General features: G+C 55.2%; 1 protein-coding gene across 1 annotated transcript; it reads right to left on the bottom strand.

Annotated features, from left to right (window-relative positions):
- Positions 1–9,825: 9,825 nt before the first annotated feature.
- Positions 9,826–19,714, bottom strand: LOC147911591 (short stature homeobox protein). Its single transcript, XM_087427921.1, has 5 exons — positions 19,181–19,714; positions 15,594–15,802; positions 11,716–11,773; positions 11,540–11,628; positions 9,826–10,071 (listed from the first exon to the last, which is right to left on the bottom strand). Exons 1-5 carry the CDS (start codon positions 19,458–19,460, stop codon positions 9,826–9,828), a joined length of 882 nt encoding a protein of 293 aa, XP_087284047.1. The 5' UTR covers positions 19,461–19,714.
- Between the last annotated feature and the right edge of the window lie 1,170 nt (positions 19,715–20,884).

Below are 20,884 nucleotides of genomic sequence, written 5' to 3'. Positions count from 1 at the left end.
AAACACAACCTTCGTGGCCCAGGATCATCCACACACACCGGAGACAGGAGGCGGCCGTGCACACCCAAATCACAGTCCTCAGAGACACCCGGGTTCTAATGCCTGGAACCTGTAAGCATGACGTTATTTGGAAACAGGGTCTTTGCAGATGTGATTGAGTGAAGGATGGAGAGGAGGGCGTCCTGGAGGAGGGTGGCCCTAAATCCAATGACAGTGTCCTCATCAGAGACAGAAGAGGAGACACAGACACAGAGGAGAAGCCACATGAAGACAGAGACAGAGATGGCAGGGAGGCGGCCACCAGCCCAGGGACGCCTGGAGCCCCAGAAGCTGGAAGAGGCAGGAAGGACCCTCCCCTGGAGCCTGTGGAGGGAGCGCGGCCCTGCCACCCCTTCATCTCAGACGTCTGGTCTCCAGGACTGGGGGGAGGTGAATTCCCGGGGTTTTAAGGCACTGAGCTTTAATTCCATGGCAGCCCCAGGAAACCCATCCAGTGTCCCAGTGGAAGGCAGGCCTGGTCCTACAGCCACAACGCACAACCTCAGCTTCATTTCAGATGCATTCTGCTCATATCAATGTCGGAAGAGGAGGAGGAATCGGGACCACAATGGCTGGGCGTAAACGCAGCCATTGGTGTTGCTCATACGGGTTGACCAATGTAACATCCCAACTCGCAGTACAATTGTCTTGTTCCAAGCGGTTTCATAAGGCTCAAGCAATAAACATCTACGTGATTACCGGTTTAACACTCAGTATTAGACGATGCCTGTCAAGAGCATCTAGAAAAGCTTGGAGATCTACCCTACATCAGACTTAATTATTTAGATACCCTGTTTGCAGCACCACGAACCTACCTGGATGAGCCACTGTGAGCTGCAGAAAATGAATGACGCACAAATATGCCGGCCATCGTGTCACATGCAGACGAGATCCACTGCGCCAAGAAGAGGTATCCTTTTCCGCAGTCCTACCTGCCCCACTCCAGGGAGGGAGCGAGGGCTTCTGCCTTCCTGATCTCTCTCTGCTGTGCTCCTCCGAGGAATTGTTCCCTTCCCCTCTATCAGGGTGCAGAAACTCCCCACTATCCGGTTCCCCTAAGAAATGACCCTAACTATCAGATATTCTCTGTAAAACACAGAAAAGAACGCACAAGTCCACCGAACCAGTGCATTCTTAGATGCTTTTGTATTTCTAGTTGCACAAGGAGGTCTCATCATTTCAGACACTGGCTGAGCAAGAAATTACAATAATGGCTTTTCCTTGCCTTTAAAATCATGGCGTGCTTGGGAGATGGTTGGGCATCGGAAAGCTTCTCCCACCATCTTCCTCTCAGCGGTCAGAGGGGATGGAATGAGCCATCGTGACCAGTGCTGCTATGAATACGCATGTACGGTCTTGCACCATGTAATGATGTTTCAGTCAACAATGTACCATATAGATGACAGTGGTCCCAGAAGGCTGGCACCATAGAGCCTAGGTGTGTCGTGGGCTATGCCATCTAGGTTTCTGTAAGTCACTCTATAACGTTCACACAAGGATGAAATTGCCTAAGGACCCATTTCTCAGAACGTGTCCTTGTCATTAAGCAACTCGTGACCGTACACGGAATCAAGGAAAACTGTTCACGTTTCAGCCAAACCTACACACTCATTCAAACAATACAATTACACAAAAGAGAAAATCGTTTAATTACAAATTAGAAAGAGGATTTATTTAAAGGATTTAATTAAAAATTAAATTAAAATTAAATCCTTTAATTACTAAAAAAAAAGGAGGAGAATCCTTTATGTAGACAGCTCACCACAATCCTTACCCCGTAACAAAGAACACTAACCATCTGTCATAGCATTATATGCATTCAACTGGCTTCTTCTCATTGTTCTTTGATTAGAACATCTTGACGTCTACGTGTAACCTCAATCTTCAGAGTTTAGGGCTCTGCTCTGATTCCCCCTAAGGAGACCCCCTGCACGAGCCGGAACTTTCCAATGCATTGGTGTGGTCGGTACGTGGACAGACTTTCAAAACCATTTCCATTTACCAAATCTACTAGTTAAGTCAATCGACCAGAACATGTGGTCGCCCTCCGTTTAACTTCCTGAATATACAACATAATGTGAATGGGTTGAATTTGTCTACTCCGTGCGTGTGTATGTGTATCTGTGTGTGTGTGTGTGTGTGTGTGTGTGTGTGCAGGATATTGTATTTCTTCCAACAACGGTTAAACCCTTTTCACATCCGTAGATTATCTTTTTGGATGGGTTGCTGGTCACTGGGGAAAGAGGGTGTCTGGGGCATCATTTGACTGCAGCATCTCAGTGTATAGTCTGTGACCAGTACATACGCCATAAATAATTGTTGGATAAAACACACTATATCTTTTCAATCTACCTGGAAAACACACTCTTTCCTGAAGGAACCAGCTCCTGTGATGCATTACATGTGGCCCTCATGGTCTTGTAGGATGGGGACCATTAGCCCACCTCAGCGGCAGGTCCCCATAAGAGCACATCCTGGTCCTACAGATGAGTCCTCATCCCGAGAATGTGGGCCGAGAGTCAGAGCCGGTGCTGGGTCTGGAAGCCCCATCTCAACAGATCAGGGCACAAATGCGCCCCAGAATTACAGGAACCAGACTCAGAAACATGCTCCCACCACCAGTAGAAAACCCACTAGCTGTGTTAACAGGTCTGCTGGGTGGATACATTTATCCTGCTCTTTATGTGAATGGCTTTCTCACGTCTAAATGCCGATGTCTCATCCCCACTCTCTGCACGCCTTTCTGTGCTGCATTTTTATGAAATATTGCAAACACATCTTGGCTATTTAAACAGGGACAGATTTAATCCTTGGTCTTTTCATTTTATAGGAAGAATGGAGATGGATTGCTCAACCCGGCTTCCTTTGGTCTCCTTGTCACTTGATAACCCCGATACCTCAAAGAAAAAATACCTGTTAATAGATGAGCTGGTCCAGGAGCAACTTTACATCACGTGTCTAACGTATCCGTGTTTCGTCCCAAGTCTCTGCAAAAAGAACTCCAGATTTAATCCCAAAACTCTCACGGAAGTAGGTGAAGTTAGAACATTTTAGAATTTTAAGCTAATTCTCTGTGATTTTAAGGAACTGACATACACAAAGATATTGACAAAGCCTCACGACATCTCCAGTACATAAGTACAAAATAACAAGATTTGGCAAGGTACATCTGCATTTCTTTTTATTCTAAGACTCTCCACTTTTAAACAAAAGAAATCATTTTTGGAAACTGTGTAGAACTGAGACGTGACAACGCGACTTCGGCTACGTGGACGGACAACACCACTTTCCTTGGCCCTGTCTCGTTTTGAATATAGACACACTTGTGAAATTTAAAACAACTTTATTTTCTCCAACAACCGCCCGGGGAACAATCATTTTGGAGAGTTGGTCTCCGCGTGTGTGTGCGGAAGGCATGTGCCGGCCAGTTCTTGGTCTTGCTTTCTCTGCATTTCTCCCTCAACCTCTATACTTGCTTTTTAATAAATATGAAACTCAGACGCCCCAGCAGAAGCCTCAGAAACCTGGACACAGAAAACACGCCCACAGGTGGCAAAGTCAACGTGCTTTCGGGTTCCATCTGGAGTACTGGTGTACGAAATGGTTCTCCGAAAACTCCCAGCCCCGTTCTTCCCAAATGTGTGTGAGTTAAAATAATTTTTAAAAAAGAAAACATAAAAAGCTGTGCTCTAGTCCAAGGAAAGTCCGAGGCATAAGCCACGGAAAAGTCAGAAAGAAATTGAGGTCTGAGACTTGAACGTCTTTAAGAGAGAGCCAATGGGGCCCTGGTCTTTTTGCAAAGGATGAGTTACAAGTGGCAACAAAGTCAGCGATTGTTTCGAAGAGGAAGGATCTTTTAAACAATGTTAAATAGTATGAACAGACTTACTGAACAAAGCTGGACTTTTATGGTTACCTTAACCATAAAACAACTGTGCCGGTTACATTTTCGTGGAGGCCACAAAGAGAGTCCATGAACACCAAAGTTGCCTGCATTTGCCCCAGAGGGACAGAGCTCTCTGGAGGCCAGGGACTGAGATGCCAGAGGTAACTCGGGCCTTGGAGGACATGCCCTTTTATCAATGACTCTGGTCCTTTGATTGCACACCTGGCAAATGGGTTGGTGGAGGGAGCTCCCAGCATGGACCACTTTTGTGGCACGAGAATCTCCAAAGAAAAAGAAATCTCGCATTGGATGCTCAGCAGCAGTCATGTCCTCAAACTCCTTCCCTGAGATTTGAAGGATTCAAAGACTAAGAGCATTGAGAAGAGAGGACACCATAGGAACACATCAACACGTCCTCGCACACCCGGCAATGTCAGAAACGCCCACCTGTCACGGGCTCGCCCCCCATGAATGAAGGGCCCCCGGCCCCTCAACTGCACAGCCCTACCCCCAGTGGCTCCCTCCATCCCGCATCCTTTTTCCCCCACATGTGGTTTCCATCAAAGCGGGGAAGCCATCAGAGCAGCCCCATCGGCTCATGAACTTTCCTTTCCCTAAGGAGATAAAGACCCCATTCCAAAAAACATCCTCGTTTTTTAAAAGTCGATTATTTTTCCATTTATTCCATTTTTTCGTTCCAAAATGACTCAACCGTCATGGCAACGCCATTGTGGAGAAGCCATACACTGTCCAAAAAAAAAAAAAAGAAATGCAATGAAAATTTAAAACCAGAAACCAAACAGCTTGGTGACAAACGCCCAAGCTTCATCCCAAAATGGTGACCGGATGCAAAATGGGGATTTTACTCGTCCTCTTCTCACCTTCTGGGAGAATGTGGACTGAGATACGCGAAGAGTCAGAAGATGCACTACGATGACGGGACGGTCCTAGGAGAGAAGTCAGAGGCCCTGAGAACCCACAGGGACATGCACACCCCTCGGTGTCTGCAGAAAACCCTCTATTTTCAGCCACGGCTGCCGGCTGGTGCCCCTTCCAATCAGTCTCCTCCAGGGTGGAGAGGAGGGGACGAGGAGAGAATTTTTTTTAACACTTGACTACAAATATTTATAAGTTTATTTATATCTCCGTTTTACAAGATGTACATTCATACTATACGGTTTGACAAAATACACTTTGTAAGGAGATCCGAACAGAAGGGCGTTTCGTGTGGGGAGCCCCCGGGCACGGCCAGGAAAACCTCCGGCGTGTTTCTCTCCCCACAATAGCGGATGGGGGAACAAAGGTGGAGTCCGCGGGTTTGGGGAAAGTTGTGTGATTTCTTTTCATGTGAGCAATCCCTGAAAACGTCTGTGGGTCCAGACACACCTTGTACGCACAGCCCAAACACTGTCGCCGTGTCATAAATCAGGCCGGCTGCTCGTAAATTGGGGGAGGAAGGAGGGGAAGGAAAAAATTAAAAGCAACAGGCTTAAAAAATATAAAAATAAATGCCAAGCGATGTCAAATTTACACTCCACATAATTAAAATAGCACATATTTACGAACTTTCAACCAAAAAGAAAAATAAAATAAATAACACATCCACATACATCCACGATCGAGAAGCAGAGAACCTCGCCTCTCCCTGACGGCATCTCTGCGTACAACGGGGCCGCGTCTGTGAAACCATCACCTTGCAATAAATAGCGCGTCTCACGGCGTCGAAACTCGATATTTTTCTACATTCCTTAGACTGGCTTCTTGTTAAATAGCAGATTTCAATAAAACATTTATAAATTGCATCAAGTCTTCATGTGGATTGAAACATCACCATCCTCCTAAGCTAGTATTTTTTTTTTAATAAATTAGGCACCAGTTTTGTTTTTTTTTTTTTTTTAAATGTCGAACTTATCAACCAAAAAGCCCTCCCCGGCCCCAAATTCCCAAACTTGGCGGAAGATGGAGCAAAGTGCCTCAACAAATTTTCATCATTAGCCTACATCGTGCCCTCTGTGCCTCAGTGGAAGTGCCAAACAGAAGGGGCTGGGGTTCCCCTTGAACTTCGGGAAATGTTAAAAGGTGAGAATGAGAGTCAGCGGTGAGGACAGAGAAGGCTGGGGTCTTCCTTCCCTCTTAACCAGGGGTGGCCACGAGCTCAGACTGAAAACCTACAGCTTCCTATGTAAGCATCCACGTGTCCCCATAACACACAGACCATAGATGTCCGTGGCTGAGGACACAGACAAGCCCACGGCTGAAACTCGGGCTCACAGGAGACGAGGCAGCCGGGGTGCCCAGCCGTCCAATGGGAAGAAGACAGAGAGGTCACCTCCACCTGGGGGGCATCGGAGGCCGGGAAGGCCCCTTCCCTCGTGGGGGAAGCCAACCCAGTTAGAGGATGATCTTTGCAACTGCGAAAACGAGCATGCTTCGTTTTCGTCTAAATCATCCAGGAACCGTGCGTCACCCACCTCTTGGTTCCATCCCAGTGAACAAAGCCACTGTGCGGGGGTCTTATCAAAACAATCCAAGGCCCTCCCTGTCCCCTCCAGAAGGCCCGTTCTTCTGAATCTTCGAAAATCTGAGTGTCAGAGCATCTCAAAGTGTGCAAGAGCCGGACGCTTAATCTAACAGTCAATTCAATTATAAGAGCTGGACCTCCAACACCTTGCCCAAGGAGACGATCTGCTGCGCTTTCACAGCCACACGACAGAAGGAAGAAAAAGATGCGTCCATAAGAAAGTGAATTAAGAAGAGGGTTTTGCGAAACCAGGCCATTCCCATCCTAACTGCCCTCTTTGGCCAAGGTTGCGGAAAAAGGAAAAGCATTCCGTGGCTTGACGCGTCTTGGCGGCTGGCTTCGTAGACAAGCAAACCATCCCTCGGCTCAGCCGGCCTGTCCGAACGCACAGGCCAACCCTCACATGACACGTCCACACACAGAAACGCCAAGTCCCATGGCGTTAAAATGAAATCCTGTGCAATTTTCTTTCTAGGTGGTATCTGTCATGTGTCCAGCCTGCTCGCCAAAACGCTATTTGGAAGCCACACGGATGACTCTGAAAAGGATCTTGTTTTGGGCAGGGCGCAAAACGGCCAAACTACGTCCGCCCCGTAAATTTAATTTCTGATGGCCTGTGGGAAAATGTGCCATTCCCACAGCTGACGTGCATGCAAAGGAGAAGGCAATGCCCCAGCTCTAGAATCGCTCCCCGGGAAGCCAAGACCGGCACACAACACACTCCGAGCATCCTCCACACCCAACGCCCTCCTAATGGCCTGGGAGGTCATGGAGCAGAGAGCTGGGATGGACAGAGCTGGCCACAACTCAGGCTGCAGCTCTCAATTGCTTCTACCCTGGAATTTCCGGGAGAAAGAGGAGGCTGGGAGATGTGCTCCATGCTCAAGGCCCTGCAGAGTGTCACCCCCAACGTTGCACCACGGGGAGAAGCCAGGCCAGCCCGTCTCCACAGCCCTGCCATTCACACAATGCACTGGGTTTGTTCTCTTCTGGGGGTCCCATCCGTGAGGGTTACATCTAGCTCACTTTTCACATGAAATGCAACAGAAACAAGGATGAGGGGTCCCCCATGCAGCAGGCCTTGCCCCCACCGGCCTCCCAGCCTGGTCGACAGCAGGCAGCTCTATTTTTAAACTCCAGCTTCTTCCAGGACCAAACGTCAGGCCTTTCCACTCACGGGGAGCTGGTTTTCTGTGGGGAAAGGGTGGCGACACAGGGCTACGTTTAGATAAAAATTACCATAAACCTTTTCGAGAAAAATCGAGATGTACACATTTGACCTCCAACTTTTTCCGAGAGTTAAATTTCAGGGTGAATGCAGCTAGTTCTAAAGGATTCAAAATGCATTTTTCCTTGCACTGAAAGCAAAGTTCCGGCTGATTCAATTGTAGGACCTTCTTTTTTTATTCATGGCTGTTTAAAAGCCAAATTTCACGTACGAAGCCAACTCTATAATGCCATTAACGTCTGGGGGATAAAACCTGCAAGGGGTTTAAAAACACTGAGTTGCTGTCTCCATCTCTCTCCATCCTCTCGGAGCCCTACTAAAATTTCAAAATTAAAAAAAAAAAGTGGAAGGGGGCTTTTGATTGGAATAAAGTGTTTCAGATGAGACCAATAAGACATGTCCGAATGTGCCCATGTTTCAGCTTAGTGAAAAGGCAGACAGTGTTCCCTTACAGGAAGGAAAATTACTTTCTTGGAGAAATGTACCGAAATCAGGGATAAGGGAAAAAAAAATCGTCAGTGCCAAATCTGGAACGATCAAAATCTCTTTTGGAAACAGAGTGAACAGTTGAACTTGAGTAAATGCCAGCAAGATGGCCAGTTAGGAACTGACAGAGGATGGAGAAGAGAGACGGCTTCCGTCTAGGCAGCCCCGGGCGACTGAAGCAGAAATGCAGGCATATCTTCGAGGTGCACAAGCCAGGCACAGCTTTGTGCCCCCCAAATCCCATCCTTCACACACCAAGCTCATCCCCTAAGACTCAGGTGCACATTGTAGGACCCTCAACGCTTTGGTTGCACCATTTCCAGCGACCTTTCCACTCCGTGCCAGCTGCTAAGACAAGTTGCTATTTGATGTTGACACAATTGGAGGCACCAACAGGAAAGAAAAAAAAAAAGGAAGAAAGAAAAGTTGGAACTGCCTACCCGGACAAAACATTATCTGAAAACTCGCTGCCCACAGGGGAATTCCCCCAGGCTCTCCCCTTCCTGGAAACAGCTCAGCCACCGACCTCACATCCTGGCACCCCGTCCGCTCTGCCACATGCCACACACCTGACTTCCACCCCATTCAGAGCACTCTCCACCCCGGTCGTTTTGGCGATGGGCCTCAGCCGGCCAGGCCCCGCAGCATGCAAGACGAGGTAATGCCCTTAGAAGTCCGAAGCTGACCGGTCAAGAGTGCACGGCTAATTTTTCTTTTTTTAAATCTATAATAATATATACAGTATTGCACTTTACTGCACTTAATTGCATTTCACTAGAGTTAATGCTGCATCAGTATTTACCTTAAAACCACGCACGCACGCGCCCCCCTGTGTCTCTATGCAAGTCATTTGCGTCTGAATTCTGCAAAACAGCAAAAAATATCAACTCGGGAATCAAATCCTGGGAAAGTTATAAAGTCGCCCGTTCTATGGCACAAGGTGCTGCCTTGGGGCCAACCATGTGCATGAACACCGTGCCCATAAGACAGGTCCCCAGAACGGTCACAACGTGGGAGATTCAGGTTTCCCGTCCCCCCACCACCACCACCACCTTGGCGAAGTCGTCAGATGCGTTTCCTTATTGCTGCCTTCGCGGGCGGGGGCAGGCGAGGAGAACACGGCCCCTGCCTGGGAGGCGAGGAAGTCCACGCCGAAATCCACACGGGTCCTGCAGCTCCTCGGACGAAAGCAAGTTCATGGCAGTGAATAAAACCGTTGGCAATCAAGAATCGGCATCTTCAGCGGAGACCAGCCCCACAGCTTTTCTTTAACAGACTCTAATCTTGGAAAGATGTGTAGGAGGCCGCATGCACAGGGGAGAGACGCCCGCAGCGGAGGAAGATGCGGTGCGCGCGCGCGTGCGCGCGGGGCTCCACGTGGCGCGGGGTCCCAGGACGCACGGACACGGTGGCGAAGGGCTGGGGTGGGTAGTCAGACCGTCGCCTGCTCTCTCTTCCGTACAGTTTCTGCGGGCGTCTGGCGGGGTCGTGCGGTCCGGCAGGTCCCCTCCCCAGGCCTGCCGTGGGCCCCCGGGGAAGCCGCTGCGCCAGGACCTGCGCCCTCGCTCCGGGGCGTCTGTGCGGCCGTGGGGGCGCGGAGGGGTCGAGTGCAGGACGCAGCGCGCGCGCGGGGTGGCGGGACGGGGCGCGGGGCCGGGCGGCGGGTCAGAGCCCCAAGGCCTCGGCGTGCTTGCGCGCCTTCAGCCGCAGGTCGGCGATGCTGGAGTTTTTGCTGTTGCTCTTGGCGGCCGCGGCCACGACGGCGGCGGCAGAAGCTGACTCCGCCAGCGACGCGATCGGCAGCCCGAAGGGCGGCGGCGGGAACATCAGGTAGGGCGCGTGCGCCGCCAGGTGCGGGTGCAGGTGCGGGTGTGCGTGGGCCACGCCTTCCAGCTGCAGCTGCGCCTGGACCTGCGGAGGCAGAGCCGGCACAGTTAGGACGCCGCGCAGACGGGGCTTTGCCGCCCCGACGGACCCCAAGGGCGTCTCCTCCTCCGTGGAGACATGACCCCTACGCCACCCCCCCGGGGAGCACCACCCCTCTGTCCTCGCGCCCAGGGACTTGGAGCTGTGTCCACGCCCACCCCCCCAGCGACGCCCACCCCATGTGCTCGCGAATACCGAGGTGTCCACAGCAAACACCCCGTTCTCACCAGAGCCCCAGGTTCTCTAACCCTCTGACACGCCCCCAACTCAGGGTCTGGACTTTCGCTGGGGTCTCCCCACACACGTCCTCCCAGGGACGCCGAGTCCCCGAATCCGCGCGGGACACAACCAAATCTTCGGGCTCCCACGGCCCAATTTCAGCGGGGTCTAATGGCTCACCCGCCTCCCACGTCGTGGGAGCAGATCCTGTGATGTGGACGGGCCGCCCTGCCCTGGGGAAGATGTTGCAAGGAGTGGAATGTCCCAGGCGCAGGGGGGGTGTGGGGTCGAAGCGAGAGGGGGGTGCAGACCCCTCCCCCGCGCACCGGCCGCCCTGGACGCCCTTCCCGCCTTGGGCATCTGAGTTTGAGATGCCCAAGCATCTGAGCTCGAGCCCCAGCTGAGCCCCCACGTGTCTATTTATGTCCCCCACGCCCGACACCCTAGCTGAGCCGCGAGGCCGGGGCCAGACCGACCGGACCTCCCGCCCTCCAGCAAACATCGGTCCAAACAGAAACCCGGGTCTACGCCTTGGAGCAAAACTGTGTGGTGTCCACACTTCCACTCTGCCCAGGGCACCCCTGCCCTGCCAACTTATGCGCTCCCACCCCCCACACTGGGGCCCCTTCCGGCACTGGTGCGAAGCAGGGCGCACTTGGGCCCTGCGCTCTCGCCCTGGGGGGCCCTGGGCCTCCATCCACGCACCTCCCCCCATCTCTCCCACGCTGGTCCTATTGGGACACTTGGACCTCGCGGCTGTTTTCTGACTCAACGTCCACGTGGGGCACCCCGCGCGCTGGGCCCTCGCGACTCTGCTCGGAGCTGGGCCAGATGCCCCCAACTCTGAGGTGCGGGCGAGGCCCAGACCCAGGCGGGGCGCAGGCACCCCTAGCCCTCGGCACAGCAGGGGAAGGGGTTGGAAGAGCTAGCATCCCCCCCTCACACACACACACACACACGCACGCAACCAGGCTCCAGGCGGCGAGCGGGTGGTTGGTTCGTGGGTGGGTGGGATATTTTTTCCCTAGGAATTTGTAAAATCGTGCTTGGGTTTCTGTCCTGGCCCTCCCAAAGGTGACTCGGGAGTTTTACAGCGTGAATTTAATACGTGCCAGCGGGTCTATAAATGCGCCCTTGTAAAAACGGCTTCCTTTCTTCCGCGGGGGCGGGAGGAGCCGCGGAGGTGGGGGAGGCGCGGCCCCCGCGCGGTTCAGAAGGAAGAAAAACGAGCTACCTGTTGGAAAGGCATCCGCAGGGCGCCCATGTTCACGTACGGCGCCACCCTACACGCGTCCAGGTGGCTGGCCGTGCCCAAGATCACGCCTGCAAGGAGAGACAGGATCCATGAACGCAGCCCCTCGGGGGCCTCGGCCTGCGCCCCCCCCTTCTCCCCCCGCCCCCCGCACCCACCTTTATGCATCTGGTTTTCTTGTTTGCGGCATTTCGCTCTCCGGTTCTGGAACCAAACCTGGGGACGGAGCAGAGAGAGACATGCGCAGCCTGGTGAGCCACAGGGCGAGGGCTCCCTCCGCACCCTCTCCACGCTCGGTGGTGCGCTCCTGCTCCAGGCGCTTCGGGCGCGGCGGCGGGAGGGACCCCGGCCCGGTAGAGCTCCTTCCTGCCCCCGTTCTCGCTTTCTTCCCCTCCCCCACACACCCCAGACCCGCATAACTAGCTACCAGGAGCTGGGACCTGTCACTCACTCCTCGGCCCTTCCCGGCCCCCGAGGTGACACAGGACCCTCAACATCCACATATTTAAAGTGAAGAATTAGGTGCTGCGATGGCGGAGGTGGCCTCCAGAACTTTCCATCACTCCGTGTGTGGGCCTGCCCCCCTCCACCCTGCCAGCCCCTGGGAGAACCTGACCTCCCACTTTAGGACTTTCACGGCCAAGGAAGGGAGGCGCACGTTTGGATAAAGAGCTCCGAATCCGGCCTCCTTCCCAATGAAGCTGGGGGCGCCCTAAGTCCAGAAAATTCCATGTCCTCCGCGCCCTCCTTGGAAGCCTGGAGGGTCTCAGTTAATATTACAGAGTCGTGAGCTTCCTCGATCCATGAACACCGGGCGCACCCCAATAACTCAAGGTTTGCACTGTGGGCGCTCGGCCTCTCTAAGGACATCCAATTTGGGGGCGCCGTGTCAAGAGGTTGGGCGAGAAAGGGCGCTGGGATTCAGGCCCAACCCTGCTAGCTTCATAGGACTGACACCAAGATTTGGGTGCAAAATTGCCCCTCCCAAAGCCCCCCACCTCGATCCCCAGGATCACACCCCACCCTGCCGCACAGCCCTGGTCCTTGAACACCAGGGCTGAAGAAATGTGGAGCCCCCCTCTCTCCATGTTCTCGGTCACTTAATTTTCCCTAACTGTCTGTCTCGGGCACCTCTCCTTCCATGCTCCAGGGCCCTATAGCCGCGATGACCGTCACCAACCAGGAGGAATAATCCTCCCTAAGAAAGCCTTCCCTCAGCCATTCTGCGCGGGGAGCTCGGGGACACCGTGCGCTCAGGGCCCGCCGCTCCAAGCGCAGGGCCTGGGGGCTCCCGGGACCCCCACCCGCGCGGAGAAACCTCAGCAAACCCGGGGAGGTTGGCAGCAGCCGGGACTCTAAGAAACCTGAACTTTTAAGAGGCAGCTTTCAACCCACGAGCTGAGCCGTCCGCCGGCCTGTAGCAATTGGCTTTCCAGAACATTCGAAAGCTCATCCCGCCAGGCAGCAGGGAGCCTGGAAAAAGTTTAATCCTGTTCCCCTGAAAAGTAATTCCAAAACTGTTCACCCGCCTTGCCACCGCCTCCAAGCTGGAATTCTCAAATCTTTCTTCCATTTCCAAAGCTTGCCTCACATTCTTCCTCCTCCCGCACCCCCTCTGTCCGACACCCCTCCCCCATCGTGGGTGGGACTGGGCCCCTTTAGGACCCGTCCTGGGAGCCCCCGTCTCCTTGGGGTCCGCTCCCCAGTCCTCTGGAGAGCAGAGCCTGACGCACGCGCGCCCGCGTGCGAGCCAATTCTGCCCCCTGGAAGGGCATTTTTCAAACCCAGAATCCTATTTACATCTGGAAAGCCGAGCTCACTTTCCCTTCTGCGCGGGGGGGAGGGAAAAAAATAAGATTATGAAGAATAAAAGTGATGAATTAGCCGGCGCGTTAAGCGATCGTAAATCAGTCTTGGGGTGATTTGCGGTCAGTTTCAATTAGTCCCGAATATGCTAACTAAAGCGCAGTACACTGGTTTAGACAGTCATTTCTTCATTAAGGACCGGGCACCGATTTCTTTCACAAACGCCGTAATCTGATTTCCTTCTGATTTCCATTACAGACAGTGAATAATGACATTTAATTTAGCTCTGCGCCATAAACCCAAAGATATTTGTTGTAATTAAATTACCGCCTGCTCCTCACCGTGGTCTCATAACTTTCGATTATAACCCTGACAGCTGGGTGCTATGAGCTTCCAGGACGATACTAAAAATAAAAGGTTAATAAGGACCAGCTTCCATAGGATCCTCAATTTATTTACAGCAAATTTCCACACTCAACTGAAACTCTATCCTCTAACAACACGGGACGGGCTGTCCCGAAATGGATTGCCAAACAATTTGGAGACAGGATTAAAATCTAGTTCTTTCTGGCCCCCTGTTTCTCCCTCCACCAGCCCTGGTGACACCGCAGGACCACGGACATGTTACCACTAATTGATTTTTATGAGCGCTTTCTGCCCTCTGCTCTCTGTCAGGCGACTCCTTGCCCTGTGGCCGGTGGAAAATTATTTCTGCTACTCTCTTCTCATGTTTATTTCTATTATTATTTACAGTCGTTAAATTTTAATTCGCCTCCGGATCGATAGCCGCCGGCTTCTCCCCCCTTTTTATTTTAGGGCCCTCGCAAGATGGGCAGACACCCGGGAACCAATCTTCTGCCAACCCCAGTTCCTCCCGCAAAGGTGCTCTTCAGTAATAGACTAGTGAAAGAAATAGTGTGGAATTAAATTACAAGTAATTTATTTTTATAGAAACAGTACATCAAGGCCTGGGAGATATTACAGATCCCGGGCAGAAAGACACTGCGTGGTGACATAAAAGTTGATGTCCCCTTCAGCGAAAGTTCAATCTTTTCATTAATTTATATGGCGCAGCCCAATCCATCTTCCCAGAGAAGGGAAGCCAGCGGGAAAGCCACCCTCGGAGGCCGGCCTCCTCGCCTCGCTGCTGCGGCCACAGATGCCCAGAGGGACTCGCCCGGGCAGAGGGTCCCAGACCCTGTTCCCCCCTCCTCTGCGGGGCGGAGAAGAGCTGGAAATACCCCAGGACTGTTGCATTTTGTCCCAAGTCAGCCTTGTGACTGCAGCGACACGGAAAGACGGAACGGGCTTAGGAGCAAAAATAGATATTTTTTCCAAGTTAAAAATTTTTGTAAAACACACGTGTATTTTCGTTTCATCAATAAAATCCTGGGAGAGCCGTGTTTGAATACGTGGACCCTACAACCAATGAGAAACCGGCCTCTTCGTAGCCCTCGTCATTCACGGCCCCCTCTCCGGTTGGCAATATTAGTTCCATTTATTTAAAACCAGTCCCCAGAGCCCGGGGATTCTGGGCTCTCTCTAGTCTCCGCCGCCCTGCTGTCCTGCTCAGATCCGTGAGAACCAAGGCCGAGCTTCCAGGCCCGACCTCCCAGGCGGCGGGGTCTGCGGGACCCCGAGGAAGCGACACAGGAGCGAATGTCCGCCAGCCTGCCCCATAAATAAATTAATACGTTGAACTTAACGGTTGCAATGCGAGAGAAAGGCCTGTCGGAGCGTCCCCTCCGCGCACGTGCTGCGCACGCCCAGGGTCCCCGCAGAGGGCGGCTCGCCAGATGGGGCATCACCAATTCATGCGCCCGCTCCCCCGCCCCGCCCCGAGCCCCCCGCGCCCGGGCTAATCCGGCCCCGCGCGGGCAGGAGCCGCGCTCATCAAGATGCCCAGCGTGCGAGGCTCCCCCTGCCCTCGCCCCTCGCCTCCCCTCCCTGGAGTGGAGGGAGGGGGCTAGCTAGGAGGGGGGAAATTGAGGAGGGGTGTGGGGATGAGAAGCGAAACCTTGAAAGAAAAGGAAAAGAGTGATCCAAATTCATGACAGCTTGGAGGTGGAAGGTGAGCCGGAAGGGCACGTGCCCTTCGTGCGAACCGTGCGCCCAGACACTCGAGGCCCCCGGGCATCTCCAACAGGCCTGATTCCAGCGCGCCCCCCAGTCTCCCCGCGCTCCTAGAAGGGCTCGGCGGCCCTGTGGCGGGGACGGGCACGCGTCCTACCTGCACGCGTGCCTCCGAGAGCCCCAGGCGCTGGCTGAGCTCCTCGCGCATGAAGGCGTCCGGGTAGTGCGTCTCGTCGAACAGGCGCTCCAGCTCGTTCAGCTGCTCCAGCGTGAAGTTGGTGCGGCTACGTCGCTGCTTCAGTTTGGTCTGCCCGTCCTCGTCCTCCGACTTCACGTCCTCGCGCTTGTCCTTGCAGTCGTAAATACCTGCGGGGGTGGGGGCCGAGGGCACAGCGCTGAGACTCGGAGTCGCCGCCCGGGGCTCCCCGAGCCCCTCCGCCAGCTCCCGCCTCCCCAGGGCCCGCGGGGCCTGCGCCCGAGCGAGGCGGCCCGCGTGGGCGTTATTGCGCGGGGACTTGGTGCAAACCCAAGTGTGTGCATGAGGTGGAAGGGGGCCTCCGCCGCCAATGCGCCCTGACGCAAAGCCTGCGTCGAGTCGATGTAACTAACTCCAGGGGAAGACACGCTCTTTGGTAACAACTCGGGCATAGGCGGCGCGGTGTTTCTTGGCCTAATCTTGGAACAGAAGAGTTTGCTCAATTTTCCACTTCGTGTCTGTTGACATATTGACATAGCCTAACCTGTTTTTTTGAAAGGGAGTGGGATGTTAAATATTATTTTTAACTCAAAGAAGCTAACGTGGAATCGCCCAAGTGTCGGGTCCCCGGCGGGGCGGGCCCAGGCCAGGCTGGGGTCCAGGCCCGGGAGAGCCGCTGCCCTGAGCTGCCGCGCAGCGGGACAGGGCCGCGCCAGCCGGGCCGGAGCCTCCCTCCGGACGCCGTGAGCTGGGCGCGCGACCCCGCGCTGGTCCCTTTCTGACCAAGACAGCAAAGCCGTATCTTAACGCGCACCAGGGCGCCCGAGGGAACACCCAGAGACACAGGCCCTCGGTTTCCCCGTTTGTCGCGCTCTCTCTTTCACACATTCACTCGCGTTGGGGCACGCGCCCCGCCAGGGCGCCAAGAGAGGCACTTTCTTCCATCCAAACATTATGAGCGCGTGTGTGTTTGCTGCGGGAGGAGGACCGGGCTGAACACCGGGCAGTATAAGATCACCATTTAGGAGATTCTAACCTGAACACCGCTCCTTCCCACCTCCAGAAAACGCAGCCTGTCACCAAGCTCAGAGATTTAAAATAAAAGGAATCCAGACCCCGTGGCTGGTAGGAACTGGACCTCCACGAATTCTGTTACCCTGTGCTTTTTCTTCCCATCGTGGGGCCGGCTGGGCACAGGCAAAGAGCACCTTTCTGCCCCAATTAGCTGTCTCCTCAGTGTCAAGAAGAGGCTGGAGACTCGTTCCAAATTCCTGGGGTCCCACCACTTTCGAAACAGTCAGAAAGCAGCTGTGACAGCCTCTTAGTAGTAAACCCAGAAACTTGCAAAGGAGGAAGACCTAAAATATCTGAGGGGCAGGAGAAAATCCTGACAGCCTGGCCCCCACCGCCATAGTCTCTGAGCTGGACACCAGTAGCCAAATCCTGAGTCTGCCCCAAAGTCCCCCCTTGAGGCCCCTGGGCTCTGGGCACTTATCCCCAACTTACATTTTAAATCCTCTTTTCTCGCTGAAAAGAATGCGTCTCCAGGAACACCCTATTTCTTCCCAACAGTAAATCCTTTCCCAGATGCAGCCCCCTCTTCCTTCCTCCTCCCCATGTCTCAAGTCTGAACCCCAGGGACCGTCCCCAGCTGCAAAGCTGGCCTTCAAAATCCTTAAGAACCCTCGGCAGGCTTTGCGAGATCCGCAGGCTCCCAGGCTCGGCTCAGCGGGACAGGCTGCCCGGCGCCCACGACCCTCCGGGTTTCAATGGGAGCCTGAGGGTCTCCCACACCTCCAGTTTGCTCCCATCCTGCAAATGCCGCCCTGGGGCTCAGCCCTCCCCGGGGGCTCTGCACACCCAGCCGAGGGGGAAGGTGCAGCTGTGGATACAACTCCCCTCCTTCCTCCTTTGCCTCTGGGCTGGGCTTATCTGCCTCTAGCTTTCTAAAGCCCTCAACTGTACTTCACTCTCCTCTGGGGTTCAACCACCTTGGGTGTCCAGGGTGAGAGGCGCAGGAGGAAGGAGAGGGCTCAGCCCCTAGGAAACGGTCAAGGGCCCCGGAGGTCAGCTGCTGGACGCTGCAAACCTCTGCAATGGAACATAGGCCTGAAGTAGCACCAGCCGACGGCCACAGCTCCGTCAAAGCAAACTCTCTTTGTACAAATTATAGAGCCAGGTGCGTGAGGCCCCACCAAGGGGCAAACGCCGAGGTAAGACAGGCCGGCCTGGGCTGCCCGCTCTGCCAGTGGTCAGGGGCTTATGTCTAAGCCTCCGCCAGCTTTCGGCTTGCACGAGGTCAAGGCCTCAGAAGGATGGTTGGGTCCTCCGTATGGCTTCAAGGCCGTTTCGGCCAACACTCTGGCACCAAAGTGTAGGGGCCAGAAGAGCCGGGCTCGTGGGCTTCCCTGGACAAAACCATCTCTTGGGGAGACTGCCAAACCTCTCTCCAGGCTGACAATCATTGCAACAGGACCCTTGGAGAGAAACGGCCAGCCTTTCGCTTTCCTCTCTTTGTAATGAAAAATAGACATCACAGCCGTTTCAAAGGGTGCCCCCTGAGAAATCTAGCCAATTTTATCCCTCTGATTTATTGCTGTCAGTTGCCCTGTTTGTACAGAGATCCCCCGCTTGGGACCACCCCTGCCTAGCTGGGGGAGCCCTTCCAAACCTGCCTTTTGCCCCGGTTTCCAAAACAGGGCGAACCTCCGCGGAGGTTGCAGAAAAGAGGCTCCGGGACGCGGTCTCCCCGGAGCGGGGCCGGCTGCACTCTGAGCAGCCTGGCGTAGGGCGGCCGGGTGCGCGTGCCCACCAACTTCCCCGGGCCTTCTCGCCACGTCCAGACCCTGGCCACCTGCGGGCACGGGAGTGGTTTTAATTTACAGGCCCGCGTCAGCCAAGATCAAGTCTCAAGGTTCAAGGGGGAAAGTTTTCCCTGAGAGGAAACAGCTTGGAGAGGTTCAGAGGCGGAAGAGGCCCCTGCGCGCGTCACCTCCCGGACCACCGGCCCGCGCGTCCTCAGCGCGGCCCATTTCTAGCTGGGGAAGCCGGCAGGGCGGTGGGCGCTGGGAGAGGCGTGTGGTTCTCTCCTCGGCGCGCGTGGGAAGAGGTATAAGACAGACTGGAAGGGAGACCCGCGCGCACCCAGCAGCTCTCCAGCCGACCCGGGGTTCCAGGCACGTCCCTCCCGATCGACCCCAACCCAGGAGAGTTCCCGCCGCTGCGCCCGGTGCCAACGCCCCGGGAAGCGAGTCCGCGGCCGCGTGCGGCCGCAGCCCCTGTCCATCCTCGGCTCCCCTGCCTTCCTCTCTCCCTGTCTCCTCGCTTCGCCTCTTCCTCGGTTTCCTACGAAAAGGCTGGCAATGGATTCCCGAGGCCTTTCCATCCGGGCAGTGGCTGGAAATTCAGAGTTAGGGGTCGTCCTGAGAGCGATCGTCGGCTCCCGGGGCCTCTGCGCGCGCGGAGCGAGGGGCAGGCAGCGGGCAGGCTCCGGGGCCAGGACACGCCGACCCCAGGAGGGGCCCGCAGCCTGTGCCCCGAGAGCTTACCTTCCGAGGTCCTCCCGGTGCCGAACTCCTTCAGTTTGTCCTTCTCGCTGTCCACGTGGTCCTTAAACAAATGTACCGGACAGTGGCCGCTGCCCTCCGTAATATCCTGAAGGCTGGATTCCGAGCTCCCCAGCTCCCGGGAGCGCGCCAGTCCGCTCTCCAAAACTTCCCTGTACGTGATCGAATCCTTCTTGCCGCCGCCGCCGCCGCCGCCGCCGCCGCCGCTCTCCTTGCTTTTCTGGTCAAAAGATTTGGATACAAAAGCCGTGAGCTCTTCCATGGCTGCCCGGGGCTGCTGGGGTCCGCGGGGCTCAGGCGGGACTGGCTGGGAGCGGGGCTGCGGTCCGCACGCCTCCCCGCGCGGAGAGGACGGTCCGTGTGAGGGTAGGTCCCTCCTGCTGTTATTTATGCCTTCAATTTGAGATCTCACTATTTATACACGGCTACCTCCGCCCAACCCCCAGCGCTCGCTGTCTGCAGCAATTACGGCTCCCGGCTCGGCGGCGGGCGCACGCAGAGACGCTATCTCTCCCCCACCTCCAGTCCGGCAATTGGCTTTCTTTTCATTTCATCACTGTTGGGCGTCTGTGCACCTCGGCGTGGAGAGGTAAAGATCAGATTTGGGAAGGGAGAGGGAGAGCGCGCGCGCGCGCGCGGGCGGGCGGGCGCAGGCGCCAGCGCCCCAAACAGGTATCCGCATTCCCTCAATGGCTGGCGGAAACGAAACTCGAGGAGGAGTTTAGGGATCGTAAGGAGGTCCCCGCCGGCGGGCTCCGGGAGGAGCACCGCCCCGCGCCTGGAATGGATCTTGGCAGGACGAGTCCAGGGCGCGCCAGTGCGCAGAGACCGAGGGGACCCGGGCTGCGGGGACGCGCCATTGCGGAGGAAAATTGACTCCAACTTGGAGATGCGGTTGGATCGCCGGCTGGACCCGCGGAGCGAGCGGGCACAGCGGGTGCGCGCGGCCTGTTTGGCACACAGCAGGAGGTCCCCCACTGTAAGAGGAAGGCGCCCAGAACACGGGCCCCGGAGCCTCCGCAGCGGCAGCTGGGAGAGACGGCTCGCAGAGCTCGGAGCGCCGGCGCCCCAGAGGCCGGGAACCGGGATGCTGCGGGGCCACGACCATCCGGAGCGCGCGGGGGTCCAGCCGCGCAGAAACCCGCGGCTCACTGGGAGAACTGGTTGGTAAACAGCGGCCCTTTGGGCACGCGTCAGATTCCGCTCTGCCGGACCTGTGCAGCGTTCTTTACAGCCATGCTGTCAACCTGGTGGCTGGGATATTTATTTGGGGGAAAACACATATATTTTTTTTGGCTGTGCCACGGTTTTCCTGACTAGCTCCTTCCCGCTCTCCCCTGTCCAGTGTGCTCATGAGGAGCCGCTTTTCTCCATTACGACGCGAAATGCATTTTACAATCCCGGAAGCCAAACGTATCATCTTATCTGCAACATTCCGTCTGCAAATAAAGTTGACTTTTCTCCTTCCCCCTCTTTTTTCTGGGATCTCTCCTCGTCTCCCCCTGCCCCCGCTGGAGTGGGGACAAGGCTTTTGGGGGAGTGGGATAGGGGGTGTTGTGGGTTGTGGAGGAGTTGGTTTTGCGTTTTCTTAAGTCTGAAGCGCTCGTGAATCGAACTCTGGGATGGGGGCCACCCTCGGCGGTACCCAGCGTTCGGTCCAGCGCGGGCGCCGGAGGGGCGGAGACG

This window comes from Ceratotherium simum, chromosome Y, assembly GCF_057802395.1.
Source record: "Ceratotherium simum simum isolate JZ-2026a chromosome Y, ASM5780239v1, whole genome shotgun sequence".
Taxonomy (NCBI): Eukaryota; Metazoa; Chordata; class Mammalia; order Perissodactyla; family Rhinocerotidae; genus Ceratotherium; species Ceratotherium simum.
Note: the sequence above shows the minus strand (reverse complement) of the source record. Positions and strands in the feature narration are given on the sequence as shown.

Coding starts and splice junctions, on each gene's coding strand:
- LOC147911591 (XM_087427921.1), bottom strand. CDS start 19,460: ATGGAAGAGCTCACGGCTTTTGTATCCAAATCTTTTGACCAGAAAAGC. Junction 11,774..15,593: donor TCTCGGAGGCACGCGTGCAG/GTAGGACGCGTG, acceptor CTCCGTCCCCAG/GTTTGGTTCCAGAACCGGAG. Junction 11,629..11,715: donor AGAAAACCAGATGCATAAAG/GTGGGTGCGGGG, acceptor CTCTCCTTGCAG/GCGTGATCTTGGGCACGGCC.